Source organism: Xenopus laevis, chromosome 3L, assembly GCF_017654675.1.
Source record: "Xenopus laevis strain J_2021 chromosome 3L, Xenopus_laevis_v10.1, whole genome shotgun sequence".
Lineage (NCBI taxonomy): Eukaryota > Metazoa > Chordata > Amphibia > Anura > Pipidae > Xenopus > Xenopus laevis.
The window spans coordinates 63,708,079-63,731,678 of NC_054375.1; the positions used below are offsets into that span (position 1 = coordinate 63,708,079).

At 42.2% G+C, this 23,600-nt stretch overlaps 1 protein-coding gene across 1 annotated transcript; it reads left to right on the plus strand.

Moving 5' to 3' along the window:
- Nucleotides 1-1,290: 1,290 nt before the first annotated feature.
- metap2.L (methionyl aminopeptidase 2 L homeolog) lies at nucleotides 1,291-22,899 on the plus strand. Its single transcript, NM_001087003.1, is given in 11 exon segments — nucleotides 1,291-1,450; nucleotides 3,992-4,102; nucleotides 4,834-4,899; nucleotides 7,944-8,046; nucleotides 15,842-16,003; nucleotides 16,089-16,270; nucleotides 16,391-16,485; nucleotides 16,641-16,737; nucleotides 19,427-19,530; nucleotides 21,308-21,423; nucleotides 22,315-22,899. Coding segments are annotated over 11 exon segments (1,389 nt in total). The 5' UTR covers nucleotides 1,291-1,350; the 3' UTR covers nucleotides 22,568-22,899.
- The last annotated feature ends 701 nt before the right edge of the window (nucleotides 22,900-23,600 follow it).

The window sequence follows — 23,600 nt, forward strand, 5'->3', positions numbered from 1 at the left end:
AAGTGAAATTGAGATATTCAAAAAATGAATGAGACAAATCAAAAAACTATAAAAAATAAATATCAATTGAAAGGTGCTAAGGAAATGACATGGTGAGATATTACTTTACATTTTTCCCAATCTATGCCAAGAAAAGTTGGGGATGTTTCAGTTTTGCTTAATTAGCTGGCCATTCCCGAGTGTTCCCCCCGCCAAACACCTTCATGCAATGAACCAAAAATACAGAATCCAGTTAGTAACTCGTAGAATCCTTGTTTCCTTCATAACACATAGGAGCAAGGGCAACTTAATAGCTATGTAGAATGTGTCTGTTGTTTTGACCATTTATCTCGTAATGTATTTATGGCAGGCAATAAATGGGAAGCCTTAATGCTAGGCAGGGAATTTGGGTTTAATGGAAGAATTTCATTAGGACAATCATGCCTTCGCCTCATAGTGACTATGACCTGGTTACAAACTAAATCTGATCAACTGTTGGATCAGAATTTATGGTGAAGTCAATGAGAGCTGCACAGTGATTTTTTTATTTTCTTTCCAAAATTGTCCAAAAAAAAGAAACATTTTTAGATGTTTTCCGTATTTTTATGTGGAACTTTTTTCCCCGTTTGTACTTTTTATATTTGAATCTTTTAATAAATTACGTAGGGTTGCCACCTGTCTGGTTTTGACCTGGACAGCCCCAGTATTTTGAAAGACTGCCTGGGTCAAAACTTCCTGCCCGGTTTTCCAAATGAAGAAAATGGGGCAGGATTCCCCGTGATTGACAGGACAATCAACCAATCGCTAGTCATAGCCACGCTCCTTGACGTCACGACCACACCCCCTGGCCGCAGATGGCAACCCTAATTACACGGCATTTGTAGTTTTAGATAAAATTCGTTTATTTGTGATTCCAAAAACCACTAAAATGAGAATGTTGATAAACGAGCTTTGGAATGCTCTATTCTTGACTAGGGCAATAAAGACGATCTATACAGCATGAAACGTCTTTTCTGTCACCAAACTACTGAGTTTTTCTCAACAAATCGGGTGTAATAGGTCTTAAAAATCCTCTCATGCCACCATATCCGTTGCTATATATTCGGAAAAGTGGGTGCATTTCATACTGTGAAAAGAAATTGACAACGAGAGGCACTGCCTCCAGCCTTCCCTATTGAGTAAATAGTAGCACACGCCACCACATGTCATCCGTACATATCCCATAATGCACCCCGGTGCTCCTCCCAATACCAAAGAGAAGAGTCTTGTGTCTGGGCCGCCGCTCCTGGGCCCTTTCTCTTTGGTAAAATGGCGGGCTTAGTGGTAAAGCTGCAGAGCCCCGAGTTGGAGGAGGAGTACGGGGAAAAACACATGAACGGTGGGGTGGAGGAGGACGAAAACGCCATTCAAGGAGAGAACAGTGTGAGCAAGAAGAAGAGAAAAAAGAAAAAGAAGAACACCGCCAAAACAGGTAGGAAATGGAAGGGGCTGTACGGGTGGCGAGGGCAGGAGCAGCGAGCAGTGTGCGTGAGTTAATGTTGTACTCCCGAGCTCTTCCCTACACTCTCTATGCCTGTCAATCGAGCTTGTATCGGTGTGTGGGGGGTGGTTACAATGCTTCCGCGCTTACCCGCATGGTCGCCATATCTGTCACCTGATCTGACAGTCATTTTCAACTCGCTCCCGTGGGCTTTTGCTCTCTTCACTTTCCCTGCAGTGCACACATTTAAACCGCGACCTTCAGCCGCACGCTAGCCTGTTATTCTAGGGTTTGCGACGCCAGCCTTAGCTGTGGCTGACTGAACTAGTGAGCATGACGTTTAATAGGACACTGCCATTGCGTTCAGGGTTGCCAGGTCTAGTTTTCAAAACCAGATACAAAGCAGCCCAAAACTAGCCAAGTAGCACTTCAAAAGTAGCCCCAATTTTCTTCTGATGACTTATGCTATTTCCTTGAAGATAGCTGATGACTCCAAACAACACAGTCGGTTGACATATACATTTCTAGAATGCACTGCATACATATTGAACAAGGTTTAATTGGCAGACAGAATGTACAACTCAATACCATGCAATAGTCCTTTTGTAAGGTTAAATTACAATTCTGCTTAATACCATATAATTCTACAGAGGCAGTAAATAACTGTCATATACCCCTATACAACAAGCACACTGCAAATCCGCAACCTATCAGTACTCAAGACCAGCTGTAATACTTATTCCATTATTCCATATTCTCAGAAACACAATATGTGCAGTGAAAAAAGTTGAATAAATAAATGAATATATGGGGATCAGATTTTCGCTATTTAGCAAATTTTTCCATTTAATTAAATGGCATAGATTTGCCCGTCACCATGTGCTTAACTACAGAGAGGGGCCCAGAAAGTATACGTGCCCCATAAGGCCCTAATACATACAGTTGAGCTCATTCGTTTATATACCCTGGCAGTATTTATGATTTCTTAACCATTTTTTCAGAGAATATGAATGATAAACACAAGCACTTTTCTTTCACTCATGGTTAGTGGTTGGCTGAAACCATTTATTGTCAAACAACTGTGTTTACTCTTTTTAAATCATAATCCCTACACAACTACAAAAGTTTACATACCCCAGTTCTTAATACTGTGTATTGCCACTTTAACATCAATGACAGCTTGAAGTCTTTTGTGGTAGTTGTGGATGAGGCTCTTCATCTTCTCAGACGGTAAAGCTGCCCATTCTTCCTGGCAAAAAGCCTCCAGTTCCCGTAAATTATTGGGCTGTCTTGCATGAACTGCTCATTTGAGGTCTCCCCAGAGTGGCTCAATGATATTGAGGTCAGGAGACTGAGATGGCCACTCCAGAACCTTCACTTTATTTTGCCCAAACAGCCCACACATCCACAACTACCACAAAAGACTTCAAGCTGTCATTGATGTTAAAGTGGCAATACACCGTAAATAATAACAATAAATGACAATAAATGATTTCCGCCAACCACGAACCATGAGTGAAAGAAAAGTGCTTGTGTTATCATTCATATTCTCTGAAAAATGGTTAAGGAATCATAAATTCTGCCAGGGTATGTAAACTAATGAGCTCAACTGTATAACATTTCAATAAATATTGATAAAACAGGTCAACCTCTAGACATTTTGGTGACCAACAGATATTTGCCCCAGAATTGTCTTAAATTGAGCAAAAAAAAAAACCTGGAAAATGCGAGAAATCTTAAGAGTGACAGAAGACTGGGGCACAGAGCCCAAAATCTGGTAACTCCCAGCTTCTACACAAATCAGTCCCATTGCATGCTGGGTATTGTAGTCTTACATTTAACTTGGAAGGCGGCACATTGTTAAACTATATTACACAAAATGCACTGGGGGATACAGGCTCAACACATTAGGGCAAGAAAAAAAACTTTGGCTGGTTTCCAAACTACCAACCAGCCAGAGGCCCAAAAAGTAGAAAAACCCTGATTGCGTTAAAACAGAATATCTATATGTGACCTTCTTAAAGGAGCAGTCCCATCAAGAAATGAATGCATTTTAAAGTAAATGTACAACTGGTGTGTTTGCTTCGGAAATGCCACTGACATTTATATAAATCTGCTGTGTAGCCATGAGGTAGGCCCTGTAGAGGTCACAGGATTTGTCTGAGGAAAGCCCAAGTGGAGAATGCATTTTTATTTTACACTAGTAGTTTATAACTTCTGCCATCTTGTTACTTTCATTGAGTTTTTGGTGGCTTAGCACTTTTGTTGGCAGAATCTTTATTTTTACTAATTGGAGAAGTCAACATAGTAGGCAAAAATCAATAGATAACTAAGAATCCCTGTGTGCTGTTGTCTTTAGCAATCTTAAAGGACCTATCAATATATATTTACCTTGACATGTCTGTCCTCCAGTAGGATTTACCTTCCTGTACTTTTTAATAGTCTTACAAGTAATGGCTGGTGCTTGGAAAACTGTTAAGATGTGATTTTTCTGCACAGTACATATTTACCTTGTACATCTTTATATTTTAGGGCAAGATACTGAAAAAGACTTGGGGGCTACAGCCATAGCCACTGAAGAAATAACCGCACAGCTTGAGAAGCAGACATTGGACAATAAGGAAAAAGATGAGGATGAAGAAGGCAAGTACAATCTATTGTCTTGTGACAACTGACATAAACATGTTCTATTTTGGCTAGGTACATTATTTCCAACAATAATTATGGCATTTTTGAAGTGCTAGTACTTTAAATAAATAAGGCTAAAAATAAACGCCAATCAAGATGAACCTGACTAATTTCTAGCTGATCTAGAAAAAGGCAAAAACCCCAGTATGAAGCTCTCTCTAGTTTGCCTCAGAGCTTTCCAAAACATTGTTTCCACACCTATACCAATACACCATTATTTTGTCGCATTTTAAGACCTTAGCAGATGAGTCAGATACTTATTTGGAAGTAGAAGGTCTTTAAACATTTACTTAGAGGAACTAGTTAATACCTTGGAGGTAGCTTTAGGGCAGGGTCACACGGGCAGATTCGGGCTGTTGTAATCGCCTGGCGGCTAATCGCCTCTACTGCGGGGCAACAATCTCCCGAACTGCCTTCCCCCTGCTATAATGAGAAAACGCCAGTGCCAATGCACTCACGGCGCTTTGCTTTCCAAAGTCGCCTGAAGTTTGCTCATGAGGCAACTTCGGGCGTCTTTGCAGAAGAGGCAATTAGTCGCCTGCGACTAAATCTCCCCGAATCTGCCCATGTGCCCCTGCCCTTAGGACCCAAGATTTGGACTGACTAACGATTGCATATTTGGAGAATAGGTTTTACTAATAGGATTGCCTGATAAAAACTTGATTTGGGTCTGTCTTATATTTTAGATGGTGAAGGTGATGCTGATGGAGCAGCTGGGAAGAAGAAAAAAAAGAAGAAGAAGAAGAAAGGCGGTATGTAATTTTTTTTTTTTCTTTCACTTATCACAAAGCTTTAGAGTTACAGCTAGTTTGTATGTTATTTGAAGTAACATTTTTATACACCACTTTAGTCTTGGAACTCTACCTGATGTTTATAAACAGAAATTGCTCAGACATACAGTATATGTATATTGTGGTTTTCCTCACCGTGGGATAAGGCCTGACGCTCGACATGCAGGCCAGTACAGATTGCAAAAGTACCACACATCCAGTTATTTGTTCTTTTAGAATGGCAAGCTAAACCAAAAAATGAGAGGATCACTGATATCCATGGTTTTTGTAGTGATAACTTGTTATGCTGCCAATTTAGGCTCCTTTTCACAGAAAAATTGGACAGTAGGCAATAGTCTTGAAATTGTTATATTATGAGCAGATTTACAAATCACATGTAGAATTACTATTTGTAGGCACCTATTTTCCATACCGAGAAGCTCTTAGTACATAGGTCATATTTTGTGTAAGTGTGATGAAGTACTGACAATTAGGAAAAATATTGGCTAGAACAAGCTCATGGTGCTGGAACATTTAGAATGACTAATAGGCATGTTTTTGAATGGAGCGTACAATATGAATTTCTGTTCATCTTTTTATTTTTTTATAATTGTTTTTTAGATTCATTTGTGAAGAAAAAGAAGAAGTGAAATCAAACACTATTAATCCATAAACACTCACTTCAAAGCAAACTAGTTCAGTGTGGCGCCTATGTAGTATGATTGGCAAAACTGCCATGAGTAAAACGTAACTTTTAATAAATAAGGCTAAAAAGAGAAGAGTGCCCACGAAAAGACAAACCCAATGCTAATAGCCCATAAGGCCGCAGTGCAGGAACAATGTCCCTAAAAAACATTCAATTAAAAACCAGCAAATGGTGGAAATGGTGGTATCTTAATCAGCCCAAGAAAATACTTAGACGGTAGTAGAATAAACCATTGGTTAGAGTGCAAACACTACCCGCTCCCACCCTTCCATTTGTGCCCCAAGTTTGTCAGCAAAAATCTGCCTGTCTACGTAGGGACAAAGTGGGAGCTAGGCTGCCACCGTCCACCTATGCCGCCCAACGCGTTTCGCTGACTACATCAGCTTCCTCAGGGGCATAAGTGGTGGGCGCTCATCTTTGCAAAGTTTAAATAGGCATTCGCGCCGCGTGTTTGCGCCGCGTGTTCGCGCCAAGATTACGCAGGACGCGATTTGTAGTTACATTCAGGAGAAGCAAAAATCTTAGGGACCGCCTCACGCATAGTCATTTTACTACTACCACTAAACCCACATGGCTCTCTGAGCTGACCAAGGGCTGCTACAAATGTGGCAACTGTCTAGCCTGTCCATTTATTGAAAGAACGACCAGCATTAGAGGCCGCTCTGACATAGAGGAGTTTAAACTTAGGCACTTCATGAATTGTAAGACCCTTGGAGTAGTATATATTATGAGGTGTATTTGTAATAAACTCTATGTGGGTAAAACTCGACGACAATTTAGAAGACGTATCCTAGAACATGTAGGGGACGTTAGAAACAAACGTAATACGTCTGTAGCCATTCATTTCAATGAACTTCATGGTGGTAATGTCAACACCATGAAGTTTTTTTGCTGTGGAACATTTTCAACCCACTACGAGAGTGGGCGATATTGACACCAAATTATTACAATGTGAAGCTAAGTGGATCTACTGGCTCAACATTCGATCCCCTGCGGGTCTCAATGAGGGTTTTACCTTCAAACCCTTTCTTTAAGTATTTCAAATAATATTTGCCTGGCAGTTTCCCCTTTACTCCTGCAATTGAGTGACTATTTTTTATGTTTGTAATTCTTTTGATTTTTGTTATTATTTTTCTTCAAATTATCTTTGCACCTAGGTACCCCTCTTTTGGCCCTATAGGGGGTTAAATATGCACCTCCCATTAAAAAACGCCCACTTACTTGTTAGGCGCACAGTCGCCATATGATTGTGCGAAAATACGCCAGCATATTTGTTAGACGCGCAGGCGCAATATATCTGCGAAAATACGCCAGTGAAAACGTCTCCATGACCTTTGTTGATGATGTCACGCGCAACCCGGAAATCGCGTCCTGCGTAATCTCGCGTGAATATGTGGCGCAAACACGCGGCGCAAATTTAAACTTTGCATAGATGAGCGCCCACCACTTATGCCCCTGAGGATGCTGATGTAGTCAGCGAAACGCGTTGGGCGGCATAGGTGGACGGTGGCAGCCTAGCTCCCACTTTGTCCCTACGTAGACAGGCAGGTTTTTGCTGACAAACTTGGGGCACAAATGGAAGGGTGGGAGCGGGTAGTGTTTGCACTCTAACCAATGGTTTATACTACTACCGTCGAAGTATTTTCTTGGGCTGATTAAGATACCACCGTTTCCACCATTTGCTGGTTTTTAATTGAATGTTTTTTAGGGACATTGTTTCTGCACTGCGGCCTTATGGGCTATTAGCAGTGGGTTTGTCTTTTCGTGGGCACTCTTCTCTTTTTAGCCTTATTTATTAAAAGTTACGTTTTACTTATGGCAGTTTTGCCAATCATACTACATAGGCGCCACACTGAACTAGTTTGCTTTGAAGTGAGTGTTTATGGATTAATAGTGTTTTGATTTCACTTCTTCTTTTTCTTCTTTTGTGATTAGTAGTTTAATCTACACAAACTTGCAGTGTGGTTGCCTTCGTTACACTGTGTTTACCGCTCCTCATTTCATCTCTTGTGATTAGATTCATTTGTGTAATAAAAAGTCGGTGGCCCTACAAATTGCAGTGTCGGTTAATTAATATACTACCTACTGTTTTGTGTTTGAAAACAAGTGATGCAGTACTACTTTAACTCCTTCTTCTAGAATTGAAGTTACCAATGGGACTAGAACTAGCTCACCTAAATTCTCATTTGCTCTGTCATTCTGTATTAAACTGGTTTACTTTGTTGTAAGGTAATTACTATGCAAAAAATATCCTGAATACTGCATATCCAAAGGTTTGCTGTGGCTATCTAATACATTTGTTTTTTTTTTTTTTCTACAGCCAAATCACAAACTGATCCACCCTCTATTCCAATATCTGAACTCTATCCAAGTGGAGTATTTCCAAAAGGACAGGAGTGTGAGTACCCTACAACACAAGATGGGTATGTATCATTATGGAGCAGAAATTAACATAACTGTTCAAATCATGAATGAGAAAGCAACTTAATAATATTGTACACACTGTAAAGTTGCCTGTAAGCTAGTAATGTTAGAATGTTTGATATATTTTTATGCTAGTCCTTCTGGCTGAAAAAGTTGCTTAATATTTACACACTACATTGGTTCTATTTCAACTCAAATTAACAAAGTGCACCAAGTTTAATCCCTCCTAACGAATCTCAGGGCACACATATACACATACTGATCTGTCTATATACTTGCATATATAAACTTGGGTGATTTTATTATAGAAAGATTCCCCCCCCCCCTTATAAATCAGTGACCAATTCTAAGATAATTTCCAACTGGTCTTAATGTAGGTTTTGTCCCCCCCCCCTATTTTTTTATTTTATTTATTTATTTTGCAATCAAGCAGTGATATATATTAAAAAGTGAACAATCGGTTACAGCAGGCATGTATAGAAAAATTACTACCAATGTAACCTGACAATCAGATCCTCGCAACCTACTATTCTGTTAGACACAATGGTAATGTGTACTTCTAAAACATCATATAATTTATAAATCATAAAAGCTGTTTGCCACAATATAATACCATTTACCCTTATAATAGAAGACCACAAGATGTCTCGTATCCTTAAATATCAAATTAAAATTTCTGCGATCATAATTATCAACCTTTGATTAAATTATAAAAACAGCAGTAAAGAGTATTGTCCACAATGTTCGAATGTAAGACACCCTATTAAAAGTTTTCCCTATAGTCACAATTGCAGTTCTATGTAAAGGGAATGTCAACCCAAAAAATTTTTTTTGTCTAATAAATGAAACTTTGCAATATGCATTTGTTATATGGTATTTAAGTTTTCTCTGTCGTCTCAAGGGGGACACAGGGACAGATGGGGTTAAGCTCAACCCTCTAGGAGGCAGGACACTTAGAATAAAAAAGAAAAAGGGGGCGTGCCAATACCATGGCTTAACCCAACCTAGAACTAAACCATTCAGTTTTTAAGTGTCCTGCTTTCAAGGAGGATGGACAAAAATTCTTCAATGAAGTATTTTGTCAGAATACTGGCAAATGAGGTTTTTCATCCGGAGCAGGGCTACCTGTATCCTTTGTGATGTGCCTCCTACGAGGGATGCCCACCGGAGTCACTTCTAGCATTAGCTATACTGACAATCCTGGCAAGACATGCCTGCATTCCGTTATGGGAGAGCAGAGGGTCTAACCGGTGCGGCAAAACTGTGAGTATAACCCCTTCTCAGTGGTTTAACCTCTGCTGGCTCTCCCTCCCCTTCCATCACCTACTACGGCTGCAAATACAGCGCAGGCTTGGAAATCAGTCCTGCCCGCCGGTCTCGCCCCTTGCCTCACTGCTACTAGCGCATTACTGCCGTGCGCGATACGGGGGCTTCCCCCCCTTGCGCTCTAGGTCCTTCTCTCTCCTCTTCGCCGCCGCTGCGATGCGGAGGAGGAAGGGACGCGCCATGCGTTCCAGCGCCATTTTGTTTTGCGCTCCAGGTGGAACGCATGGTTAGGCGCGCTTTCTCAGGAGGCGGCTCCTAACTCCCTCTTCCTTCCTTCTCCTTCGCGCCGACTGCTCACCACGCTGGCGCACTTCTGAGGGCTCGTAACTGCAGGGGGCCACAGGTCAGAGGAGGAGATCTCCCCACTGGACGCGCGCAAGTTAACCCTTCCATTTCCAGGGTACAGCGCATTACAGCCGTGCGCAATTAACCCTTCCATTGCCAGGGTTCAGCGCATTACAGCCCCAAACAGTACCATTACTACCATTCAGCAGGTAACTCAGACACCGCTATAATGGCAGAGGGTAAGTCAGGGGGACTTTTCCCTAGGGCAGGGGGGAGAGCACCAGCAAAAGCAGCAGCACAAATTACATATTTCACCTGCAAAAACTGCCAGGCTAAAATAAAAGGAGGTCAAGGTGAGCCCCTCTGCAGGTCTTGCAAAAAGGGGGTGTCTTCTGATCCTACTCAGGTAGACAACCCTGATCCTGGTGACAGCACGGGGACTCCGGGGGGGACCCCCACTCCTGAGGTCTCTGTCCCAGACCCCCCCCCCGGACCCTCTACTGAGCCTCCAGCCCCCCTTTGGGCGCTTCAACTTTCTCAGTCCTTAGCTTCCTTACAGAATCTCCCATCCATTGCTGATACTCTAGGTAAAGCCTTGGCCAAGCTGGACCATAAATCCAGCGGCAAACGCAAAAGATCGGAGAAGTCCAAGGGTCACATTAGTACCCATACTCCGTCCGAGGATTCCGCCTCTGGAGGGGAATCCTCTCACTCCGACGGTGAATTGCCCCCTTCCGAGTTCTCTTCGGACGCAGAGGAGGTCAACGAGGAGTCCGCGGGCCGTGACGTTCAACATGACGTCGATCGCATTATTCAAGGGGTTACCGAGATTCTCAAGGTTACCCCTTCCACGGAATCTCAATCTCAATCATCCAGCTTGTTTAAGAGGCAACATAAGTCTTCCCTCTGTTTCCCCTCTCATGAACAACTTCTAAGCATTGTTCAGGAGGAATGGAACTTTCCAGAACGTAAATTTCAGGCTACTCGGAAATTTTCGAAATCCTATCCCTTCTCTAGGGATCTGGTGGACAGATGGTCCTTGCCTCCAACTGTGGACGCCCCGGTCTCCAGACTTTCGAAATCCACGACACTACCCGTTACCGATGCGGCGGCCTTTAAGGATCCGTCCGACAGACGTCTCGAGGGGTTCCTCAAGGCTGTCTACTCTTCCGCGGGTTCTACCCTTCGTCCCGTGCTAGCTTCGGCCTGGGTGGCCAGAGCCATCCAAGCATGGGCAGAATCTATTTTTTCCGATCTGCAGGATGGCGTTCCCAGGGTCGACCTTATAGAATCCGTACGTTCTCTAGCTGAAGCCTCAGCCTACCTGTCCGACACTACCCTGGACACGGCTCAAATTACCGCTCGCACTTCGGCCCTTGCTGTGGCGGCACGTCGAACTCTATGGCTAAAAAATTGGGCCGCCGACACTAGCTCCAAGAAGTCCCTCACTTCTCTTCCGTTCAAGGGTCAACGACTGTTTGGTGAGGAGCTCGAGAAAATTATCTCTCAGGCCACCGGGGGTAAGAGCACCTTTCTCCCACAGTCTAAGAACAAGTCTTCTACTCCGCCTCGCCGTAGCAGATTTTTTCGGGGTCAACCTACCCGATTCTCCAGAAGATACAGTCCCTCCGGGCGTTCCAATTTTCGCTCCAAACCAGCTGACAAAGGACGTCCGGCTTGGAAATCCAACAAGTTCCACAACAAGTCTTCTGCCGATAAATCCGCCTCGGGCTGACGGGGCACCCCCTCCGGGATCGCAGCAGTCCTTCGGGGGCAGACTACTGCAATTCCGGGAGGTCTGGCTCCGGCACTCTTCAGACGCCTGGGTGAACGAAATCGTATCGGAAGGTTATCATCTGGACTTCTCTTCTCTCCCTCCTCGAAAATTTCTCATGTCCAGAGTTCCCACCAGTGCGACCAAGGCCATGGCCTTTCTAGATTGTGTCCACCAGATGGAACGGAGTGGCGTCATCACTCCAGTACCTCCTCCGGAGACATTCTCAGGGTTCTACTCCAATTTGTTCCTGGTCCCCAAACGCGACGGCTCCTTCAGGCCGGTACTGGACCTCAAATTTCTCAACAAATTCATCAGGTCTGTCAAGTTCAAGATGGAAACCCTTCGATCCGTCATCCGGGGGATGGAACGAGATCAGTGGCTGATGTCCCTGGACATCAAAGACGCCTATCTCCACGTACCGATCTGGCCTCCTCACCACCAGTATCTGAGGTTTGCCTTCAAAAATCGGCACTATCAGTTTGTGGCTCTTCCCTTCGGCCTGTCTTCAGCCCCCAGGGTCTTCACCAAACTCATGGCGGTGACCGCGGCAGCCCTGCGACTCCAGGGCATCTCCGTGACGCCTTACTTGGACGATCTGCTCCTGAAGGCCAGGACGAAAGACAAGAGCGAACGGGATCTTCAGAAAGCCATTGCCTTACTTCAGGACTTCGGCTGGACCATCAATTGGAAGAAGTCCAACTTGCTTCCCTGTCACAGGATGATTTTTCTGGGACTCGAGTTCAACACTCGCTCAGAAAGAGTGAGTCTTCCTCCGGACAAACAGGAGAAGATCAGAACTCGAGTGCAATCCTTACTTCAGACCCCCCAAACCCTCCATACATCTCCTTTTGAAGGTTCTCGGTCTCATGGTTTCATCGATCGAGGCGGTCCCCTTTGCACAACTGCATCTTCGCCCGCTTCAAGCCAACATTCTGGCCGCCTGGAAGGGAGGTCCGTTATCGCAGAGAATCTCCCTTCTCAACTCGACGAGGGAGTCTCTTCTTTGGTGGCTCACGCCGACCAACCTGTCCGAGGGTCAGTCCTGGGCGACCCCAGACTGGTTAGTGATAACTACGGATGCCAGTCTCCAGGGCTGGGGCGCAACGTGGGACAATCGGTCAGCACAAGGGCTATGGGCCCCCGAGGAGTCCAAACTCTCCATCAACGTTCTGGAGCTAAGAGCGGTAAAACTGTCTCTCCGACACTGGTCGCCCCATCTTCAGTCCCGGGCCGTACGGGTGCAAAGCGACAACTCCACCACCGTCGCATACATCAACAGGCAAGGCGGGACCCGCAGCAAGGCCGCCTTGGCGGAGGTTCAGCAGATACTGCACTGGGCGGAAGCCAGCTCGGTAAAACTTTCCGCCATTCACATCCCGGGAGTGGACAACACCAGCGCCGACTTCCTCAGTCGACACCTTCTGGAACCGGGAGAATGGGAGCTTCACCCGGACACGTTCGCGGAAATCGTGGACCACTGGGGTCTACCGGAGATCGACTTGATGGCGTCCAGAGTCAACCGCAAAGTACCCGCCTTCTTCGCCCGCTCCCGCGATCCTCTGGCAGTGGGAATAGACGCCATGACTCAGACCTGGCGATTCGACCTCGCCTATGTCTTCCCTCCTCTTCCCATGCTACCTCGGGTGCTGAAGAAGATGCGGCAGTCTCACATCACGGCCATCGTCATAGCCCCCTTCTGGCCCCGGCGCACTTGGTTCTCGGATCTTCAGGAGATGTCCGTAGCCCGGCCTCTGCGTCTCTCTCCGAGACCCGACCTACTACTTCAGGGTCCCATCGTCCATCACAACCCGGGCCTTTTCGCTTTGACGGGATGGCTATTGAGGCAGCCATCTGGAGACGACAGGGGATAGCAGAAGATGTCATCGCCACCATGTTGAAGTCCCGCAAATCCACGTCTTCGAAGGCCTACCACAGGGTTTGGCGGAACTATTGGACCTGGTGCAGGGAGACCTCTGTCCCCTCAGCGGATTCTTCCTTCATGGACTGTGTCATCCCTCGAGTTTTATCCTTTCTCCAACGGGGTCTGCAGCTGGGCCTGAAACTCAGCTCCTTAAAAGTGCAGGTTTCGGCACTGTCTGTCTTACTCCAATCCCGTCTGGCCATGGATGACGCGGTCCATACCTTCCTCCAAGGGGTGGCTCACGTTGCTCCTCCTTTCCGTTCTCCGACTCCTGGTTGGGACCTCAACCTTGTCCTGGACGCCCTTCTGGATCCTCCCTTCGAACCGCTTGGAACGGTCTCAGAGGACTGGCTTACTCGGAAGGTCGTTTTCCTTGTGGCAATCTCCTCTGCCAGGAGGGTTTCGGAACTCGGCGCCTTGTCATGTGATCCGGCCTTCCTTGTTCTTCACAAGGACAAGGCTGTCCTGCGCACTGTCCCGTCGTTTCTCCCCAAAGTGGTGACTTCTTTCCACATCAATCAGGAGATCGTCGTACCATCCCTGTGTCCGAATCCCAAAAATGACAAGGAACGCAGGCTTCACGCCTTGGATGTCGTCAGAGCCCTCCGTTGGTATCTGGAAAGGTCCAAGTCTTTCCGGCGTTCGCAGTCCTTGTTTATTCTGCACTCGGGGACTCGAAGGGGATTGGCGGCGTCTAAGGTGTCCATTGCCCGATGGATCAGAGAGACCGTTGAGAAGGCCTACGTTTCCAAGGGTCGTACTCCCCCGGCAGGTCTTCGGGCTCACTCAACAAGGTCGGTGGATGCCTCCTGGGCATGGCGGAATTCAGCTTCTTTGGACCAGATCTGCAGAGCGGCCACCTGGTCTTCCGTACACACATTTACAAAATTCTATTGTCTCGATACCTTTTCCTCAGCCGAAGCTGCCTTTGGCCGGAAGGTACTGCATTCGGTGGTACAGTGAGGTGTCTTTATCTCGCTCCCACCCTGTTTCTTTTGTTGGGGCTGCTTTGTTAAGTCCCCATCTGTCCCTGTGTCCCCCTTGAGACGACAGAGAAAACAGGATTTTTGATACTCGCCGTTAAATCTGTTTCTCTGTAGTCGATAAGGGGGACACAGGGCTTCCCGCCCTTCAGCGAGTTGGACCGGTTGGTCCTCAAGTGAAAAGTTTTCCTGTTTACCAGTTCTGCATTGTTTGCTTATTACTTGCAGTCTCTTTGTTACTAACTGAATGGTTTAGTTCTAGGTTGGGTTAAGCCATGGTATTGGCACGCCCCCTTTTTCTTTTTTATTCTAAGTGTCCTGCCTCCTAGAGGGTTGAGCTTAACCCCATCTGTCCCTGTGTCCCCCTTATCGACTACAGAGAAACAGATTTAACGGTGAGTATCAAAAATCCTGTTATTTGTATATGTATTGCTATTGAATCAGTGTTTGTCCCTTTTCTATTCTCTGCCATGGTGGCTGACTGTTGATACAATGTAAGACAATCCAGCTGACTTATGAAACATTGTTTCAAAAGTAACAAGCAGGAATTAAAGGCGTTCACCTTTAAATAAACTTTTAGTATGCAACTAGTTTTTATTTTTTTGTTTTTTTGAGTTTTGTGTTTATTTAGCTTTTTATTCAGCAGCTCTATGTTGCAATTTCAGCAATCTGGTTGCTAGGGTCCAAATTACCATAGCAATCTTGCATTGATTTGAATAAGAGACTGGGCTATGAATAGGAGAGGGCCTGAATAGGAAGAGAAGTAGCAATAAAAATAACTGTAACCTTACTGAGCATTTGTTTTTTAGATGGGGTCAGCACCCCGCATTTAAATGCTGCAAAGCGTTTCGTAGAATTATCAATTAACCATTTTAATAGTTAACTTAAAGGTGAACCACCCTTTAAACAAATAACTGCTTTCAATAGCAATAGTTTTTGCAAATAACTTTTAAAACACTGAACATTTTTAACAAATGTATATTGGAAAGTTTCTTGGAATTATGTTTTATTTTACTAGGCAAATTTTTATTTTGGGGTTGTCTTGCCCTTTAAAAGAGGTTCTCTGTGAATAATCATATACTGTATAGCATGTGGACACATGTCCCACATCACCAGTACCATTGTGTCTTGCCAAATGTCCAAACTGTCACTGTGTACACTAGCAAATTTGCACAGCCTCTAGTATGTAGCACAGTAGCTGTACAGTACAGCGATAGGCAGTATATTCAACATGTTTGTCTTTCAACTTTCTAATGTCAGGATTTATGTCACTTTTTCACCAGCTCTGCCAAGCAGGGTCATCGTTACCGCTAATCTTCATTTTAATTATTAACATGTATTTATATAGCGCCAACATATTTCACAGTGCTATAATTGGAATCTCGATCAGTATTTGTATGTGATTCAAAGTTCTAATGTGGGTGATTCCCTTTGATTAAATTCACTTGTAATAAATCTGCAATTCAGTATCTGTAGCATGTATTATCTTTTTATTTTAACAGACGATCTGCAGCTTGGAGAACAACAAGTGAAGAGAAAAAAGTTATGGATCAAGCCAATGAAGAAATCTGGACTGATTTCAGACAAGCAGCTGAAGCTCACAGACAAGTGAGGAAATATGTGATGAGTTGGATAAAGCCTGGAATGACCATGATTGAAATATGGTAATGTTCAAGAACAGTAAGCAATGACCACTTTTAGTTGGCATAAGCATTACTTATGAGTAAAGTGCAACTTTCTCCGTTACAGCGAAAAACTTGAGGACTGTTCTCGCAAGCTGATAAAGGAAAATGGTCTATATGCTGGACTTGCATTCCCCACGGGTTGTTCTCTAAATAACTGTGCAGCCCACTACACTCCTAATGCAGGGGACCCAACAGTATTGCAATATGATGATGTCTGCAAAATTGACTTTGGAACTCATATTAATGGTATGTGGTCTCTTCATTATGACCTCTTCTAAATTACTTTGCTTTTCTGCCTCTTTCTTCAGTTTTAGCCTCCTATGCCTTACCACATCTTTATTCTTTTCATTAATTGTGTTTTAACAGGTCATATAATTGACTGTGCTTTTACGGTCACCTTCAATCCAAAATATGACAAGTTGCTTGAAGCTGTCAAGGATGCCACCAACACTGGAATAAGGGTATGCACTTTAATCCTTGCATAAGCTAAAACAAAACTAAAGAATTTTAATTGGGAACCTGGTTAGGGCTCAAGAAAAAAACTGAGGATATCTTTCTATATTCATTTAAGCAAAGGAAGCAATGCCATTTACTATAAGTTTTGTATTTTTCTTAGTGTTCAGGTATAGACGTGCGTCTTTGTGATGTTGGTGAGGCAATTCAAGAGGTTATGGAGTCTTATGAGGTTGAAATTGATGGCAAAACGTATCAAGGTATGCTTTATACACTGCAAATAATTTTGTTTATGATTGAGATCTGTATTGCTGCTTCATACTGACAGTGGAATATGCTGTTATGTAAAATGTATTATAAAATAATTTAGTATTAATGTTTTCTTTTCCTTAAGTGTACAAAATACTCTTACAGCTCGTTTGGACAGCCACTAAACTATGATAAGATTGCAGACTGTGTCAGAGAGTGCTATTTTACTGTAATGTCTCCTTCTGTATCTAGAGATGGCCATGCACAGGTCATAGGTGTTACTACACATTGTACTATGTGAGCCTGCTCACAACACTGCACAATCAAGTTGCAGAGCTGGGCTCCTCTTGTTAGCAGTTAACCATAAAAAAATAAAACTTAACCGAACATAATATACTGTCAGCAGCACAGATAGGATTTTGTCTTTATTAGTGGCTTTGTCTGGCTTTTGGCCAGTTGTGATATATTCTACAGCGCTGTGGAACTTGTTTGCGCATACACATATACAGAAAGGAATGATGGTGAGAGTGTGTTGTCGGAAACCTTTGCAACAGTTACATTTTGCTAGGATTTTTGCAGAAAATCTTCTCTACAGAATAATATCCAAAACCCTAAATACCACAAATGTAACCTTTTAGTTAAAAGTATATAAGAAATTCTAAATTAACTGCAGATTTAAGAATATGGACCAAATGCAATTATCTTTGGATTGTTGGGGCTTACCTTTGAAGCCTTGGCCTTCCAGGGCTTGTAGTCTGCTTTATGTTCAGTGGTGCTGATCCCTGCAGTGCTGCTAGTGAAGGCCATATTATTATCACATTTCTCACCTTACTGACATTTTTGTTTTGTATGTTTTTCTTTATTGCTTTTTAAACTAACTAAAATATAACATGACAGAGCAGAGAGGTCAAGACCCTGATTGGTCTAGTAGAAGAAGGGAAGGCAGGGAAAGAGGAAAGGGAAGGAAGAGAGGAATAGGGATGGGCTTCCTTAATGTCGCACACAGACTTATTTATCAAGTCTAGTAATCAATTTTAATATCCAGTTGACCATTGTGAGGTGTCACTAGGCACCAGTTCAGTGGATCTCGTTATTTGGGTTGTTGGACCGATGGGACTATGTCTTGGAAGTCCTCAATTATCCACCCCATGCATAATTTACAGTCATATTAAAAAGCTTGGGAACCACTCTTATTTGGAGTTTTGTTTATCATTGGCTGAGCTTTCAAAGTAGCAACTTAATTTTAATATATAACATTTCTTATGTAAACAGTAGTATTTCAGCAGTGACAATTTATTGGATTAACAGAAAATATGCAATATATATCATAACTAGACAGTTGCATAAATGTGGGTACCCCAACAGAGATATTACATCAATACTCAGTTGAGCCTCTTTTTGCAAATGTAACGGCTTCTAGACGCCTCCTATAGCCTTTCATGAGTGTCTGGATGGAGGTGTTTTTGACCATTCGTCCATACAAAATCTCTCCAGTTCAGTTAAATTTGATGGCTGCCAAGTATGGACAGCCTGCTTCAAATCATCCCATAGATTTTCTATTATATTCAAGTCGGGGGACTGTGACGGCCATTCCAGAATATTGTATTTCTCCCTCTGCATCTTGTTAGAATGTCCAACCCCTGCGTAACTTCAACTTTGTTACTGATGCTTGAACATTATCCTGAACAATGTGTTGATATTAGGTTGAATTCATCCGACCCTCTATTTTAACAAGGACCCCAGTCCCCGAACTAGCCACACAGTATGATGGAGCCTCCTCCAAATTTGACAGTAGGTCTGTGTTTTTCTTGGAATGTGGTGTTTTTCTTCCACCATGCAAATCGCTTTTGTTATGACTAACAAAGCACTTTGTTCCAAAATGACTGTGGCTCATCTAAATGTGGCGTGAGTGCAGAAAGGGCTTCTTTCTCATCACCCTGCCATACAGATGTTCTTTGTGCAAATTGCGCTGAATTGTACAGAGACACCATCTGCAGCAGGTCTTTGGAGGTGATCTTTGGGTTGTCTGTAACATTCTCACAAACCTCCGCATTTGCTGCTCCTGTATTTTTCTTGGCCTGCCAGACCTGGGTTTTACAGCAACTGTGCCTGTGGCCTTCCATTTCCTGATTACATTACTTACACTTCTCGATATAGCTTTTTGTAGCATTCCCCTAAACCATGATACTGAACAATCTTTGTTTTCAGATCTTTTGAGAGTTGCTTTGAGGATCCCATGCTGTCACTCTTCAGGAGAGTCAAACAGAAGCACAACTTGCAATTTGCCACCTTAAATAACTTTTCTCATGATTGGACACACCTGCCTAAGGCTTAACAAGCCAATCCAACCAATTTTGTGTTGCCAGCAATCCGTATTGAGCAGTTGCATTCATTCAAATTCGCAACATTAAAAGGGTACCCACATTTTTGCACAGCCAGTTTTTCACATTTGATTTAATACAACCGAATACTGGATTCACTAAAAAATCTTGGTTCAGAAAACACCCAGTACTCAGATGTTCCTGGGAAATGAAAGTCATACCACTTGTTGAAAGTGGAGTAAATTATTATGCTGAAAGGGGTTCCCAAACTCTTTATGACTGCATGTTAACATGTTCTACCTTACTGCTATATTTACCTTATGTATGTAAATGGAATCTGCCTTATGGTGGCTCTAAAAATGTTTTTTCTCTCTAATAGTGAAACCAATTCGAAATCTAAATGGCCATTCCATTGGACCATACAGAATTCATGCTGGCAAAACAGTGCCCATTGTGAAAGGTGGAGAAGCAACAAGAATGGAGGTATGTACAGTTGTTGGCAAATATTTTTTTGTTAATAAACATAGCTGTCTTATGCTGCTGCCTGATCTTGCTATTTGGATCTGTAGATCATGAATCACTTACAATAAAAGAGTTTGGCAGATATGGACAAATAATGTGCTGCATATTATTATGCAGTGCCTACATTGAGGGAATTGTGGTTTTTGTTCTACATTGCACAATGGTATGTACAATTTTGCAATTCCACAATAACAGTTTGGGTGCCTTTTTTTTCTGTAACCCCTTGCACTCGATGATATACGGTACATAGTTACATAGTTAAATTGGGATGAAAAAAGTCCATCAAGTCCAACCCCTCCAAATGAAAACCCAGCATCCATACACACACCCCTCCCTACTTTCACACAAATTCTATATACCCATACCTATACTTACTATAGAGTTTAGTATCACAATAATACTATTGTTTATTTTGCGATGTATACTAACCAATTTTTTAAAAAATGTTTTTGGTGTTACTGGTCCTTTAATTTAACCAGTAAACTTTTGTGTGGCACTGTATCAAATGCTTTAGCAAAGTCTAAGTAAATCACATCTACTGCCATCTCAGAATCGAGGTCTCTACTTACCTTCTCATAAAAAGAAATTACGTTAGTCTGGCAGGATCTATTACGCATAAAACCATGCTGGCACAAACTCATAGTATAATTATTTGCTATGAAGTCCAGTATCTTATCCTTTATTAACCCTTTCGAAAAGCTTTCCTACCACTGACGTCAGACTAACTGGCTTATAGTTTTGAGTCTGAGAACGGGATCCTTTTTTGAATAGAGGCACCACATTAGCCAGTCTCTCTGCACCATTCCGGACCACAATGAATCCTGAAAAATTAAATAAAAGAGGTTTGGCAATCACAGATCTAAGCTCGCTAATAGGGATGGGTGAATTTTTTCGCCCTGTTTCGCCACGGAAATTTTTTGCGAAACTGGTCAAATTCGCCCATCCCTACTCGCTAAGTATCCCAGGCATCTGGCCCGGACCTTTGTTAATCTCAACATGTTCTAGTCTCTTTTGAATTTCCTCATGTGTGAACCATGCATCATTATTTGTATTACTAGAATTGGGACTATTAAGAAGGAAACCTTCACTTACTGGTTCCTCATTTGTGTAGACAGATGAAAAATATGAATTCAGAATCTGCTCTTTTATTTTGTTTTCATCAACCAACTGACCCACCTCTGATACTAAAGGTCCCACCCCTTCCTGCTTCATTTTTTTTTTACTATTAACATATTTAAAAAAAATTGCAATTTTTTTTTTTTACTGCTTGCTGCAATATCCTTTTCCATATCAATTTTAGCTTGCGTTATAGCTTCTTTGCATGATTTATTGGCCTCCTTGTACCTTATAAATGATTCGGCTGTCCCAGCTAGCTTAAGCTTTAAAAGCATGTCTTTTCTTAAAGTATTTCTTACAGTATTCATGGTATTTTATAAAAGGATTAAAAAATATAAACATTTAGAGTACTGTATTATCAGATGCAGGGAAGTTCAGTAGAAAACAGCACCCAAGTCATTGTTGTTGAACTGGATAAATACATATTTGACCCAAAAGGTATTAAAATGATTCCTTCTATTATTTTACAGTATTTTATCTGAATATGTCAAGAGCTTCCAGTAAGTGGTTACACCATATAGTCACCATCGTTTATGATATGATATGATTTGCATAGCAATGAATTAGACAAGCTTTACTTATTCAGTTTGTGTGATTTAGTTTCTCTCTGCCCAATCTTTAGGAGGGAGAGGTGTATGCAATCGAAACATTTGGTAGCACTGGGAAAGGAGTAGTTCATGATGATATGGAGTGTTCCCACTATATGAAGAACTTTGATTTAGGGCATGTGCCAATAAGGTAAGTTATTTTGATGTGTAATGGAAATGACATACAATACACTCTTCTATCATGTGTTTGCATATGATTACATTTTTCACTAGAACATGTAGATGTTCATGTATTTATGGTCATATTTAAGCTTATTAAGCTGCAGGCTTTAAGTGAAAGAGAGTGTGTGTGAGTGTTTGAGAGTGCTTAAGTGACAGATTGTAGAAGTGAAAGAGAATGTATAAATGATAGAGATTAAGCGACAGGGAGTGTCAGAGTTTATAAGTGACACACACAATCTTTTTTTTTTTTTTTTTTAATTAACATAAAGATACAAGATTCCACAGATGATAGGAAACTGATAGTTTACCTCTGCTTGCAGGGACCAGTTCACCGCACCCTTTCAGACCAGTGTTATGCAACCTCACCTTGTTCCTATTGTGAAGTATATTCTGGGATGTTTAAGTCCCTCTGCTTTCTGTAGTGGGTGGTGCATAGATTCACTAGAAAGCAGTCTTCAAGTTCCAGAATCCATCACATCACAATAAAACAAGGTGAAGGAGGGCTTGCATTTCAGCCTAAGGGCAAGCAGGACAATGGCTTGTCATAGTAGAATTCTTTCCTTTCAGTCTGTAGAATCCAGATATGTTTGGGAAATAAATACATTTTCACATCTATCTTTGGAAGGTCAGATAATGTTTATGCACCGTTTCTATATAAGCCTTATTGAATGAGCTAATGTCAAAAAGGAGGGTCTTGCTTAGTAGTCTCAGTATATTCTTGTTGTTGCCACTCATTTAGCAGTAATAGCTTCCCTGTGTTAATTAGGTGGTAATTATAACTAATGGTATACAGTCGAGTTCATTAATAGATATAATCACTGTGCTGATGTATTTTGTATTCTATGACTTGCTTCTTTAGACTTCCAAGAGCAAAACATTTGCTGAATGTCATCAACGAGAACTTTGGTACCCTGGCATTCTGCCGTAGATGGCTGGACCGTCTTGGAGAGAGCAAATACCTAATGGCCCTGAAGAACCTGTGTGATTTGGGTATAGTAGACCCTTACCCGCCTCTCTGTGACATGAAAGGGTCATACACCGCACAGTTTGAGCACACAATATTACTGCGCCCAACCTGCAAAGAAGTTGTGAGCAGAGGAGATGACTATTAAACTTAATCCTGAATACCGATTGTTGAGCAAAATGCACAAGATTAATTGGAGTATGTGTTTCTTAAAAAACAGACGTTCTATTTTCCACATTTGGAATGGAAATAACCATAATTAAAGACCGAGCTTTACTAACAGTCTGACTGAGTTCACTTTCAGGCCTCTACAAGACAAAGTAGCTGCCCTACTTACTTCCTATTTGTTCAGGGAAACACCCGATCCAGCTAAATTGTGTGTTTTTTAAAGGTCCCAAATTTGAGGCTTTTGAAATATTTATATTCAGCTATTGCAACAAGTTTCTTTCTTTCTTTCTGCTAATAAAAGTATTCCATTTTTGTGCCATTGAAATCATTTTGTACAAAGAGTCACTCGGATTAAAGATATTTTCTAACATTCAAATGATACCAGCACACTTAAATTGCTTTAACACTTGGAAAACAGATGGTTGGGGGGAAACTTTGATGCTGAAAATGTAATGCAGTATTTTTTTATAGCAATTTAAGAATTCTGGTGTCCTTTGTTGCTATTGTTTTGTGTAGTGCACTTTTCATGCAGCAATTGCTAATCACTAGAGGGATTAATATGAATGTGAGAATCAGATAAGTGCCCTGGCAACTGCACTTAATTTAAGTACAAGACTATTGTAGCAGTGGACTCTTATTCATTAGTCTGTATTTCAGTCAGTGGGACTGTGGAATCTCCAGAAGATGTTGGCAGATGATTTGAAGTCTGCAGGTTTTGTGTATGAATTGTATTTATGCCCAACGCTGAATTTCCCCAGGCTTATAGCATTTGCCAAAATAAGTTGCAACTTTCTAGATTTCCTGTTTAGCCTGCTATATGAACCATATGTTTGCCATACCTAATCTTTTGAAATTGGCATAGATATAGTTTGGAGAATGCACAACTCATTACTGGAGAAAGAGAACACCATAAACCTGTCCATCATACATACATTTCTTTTATAATCCACATTATTTTTCTGCAGCTGTTTATTTTAAGCTCCTCATGTGATGTTCCTCTTAGTTGTATGCTC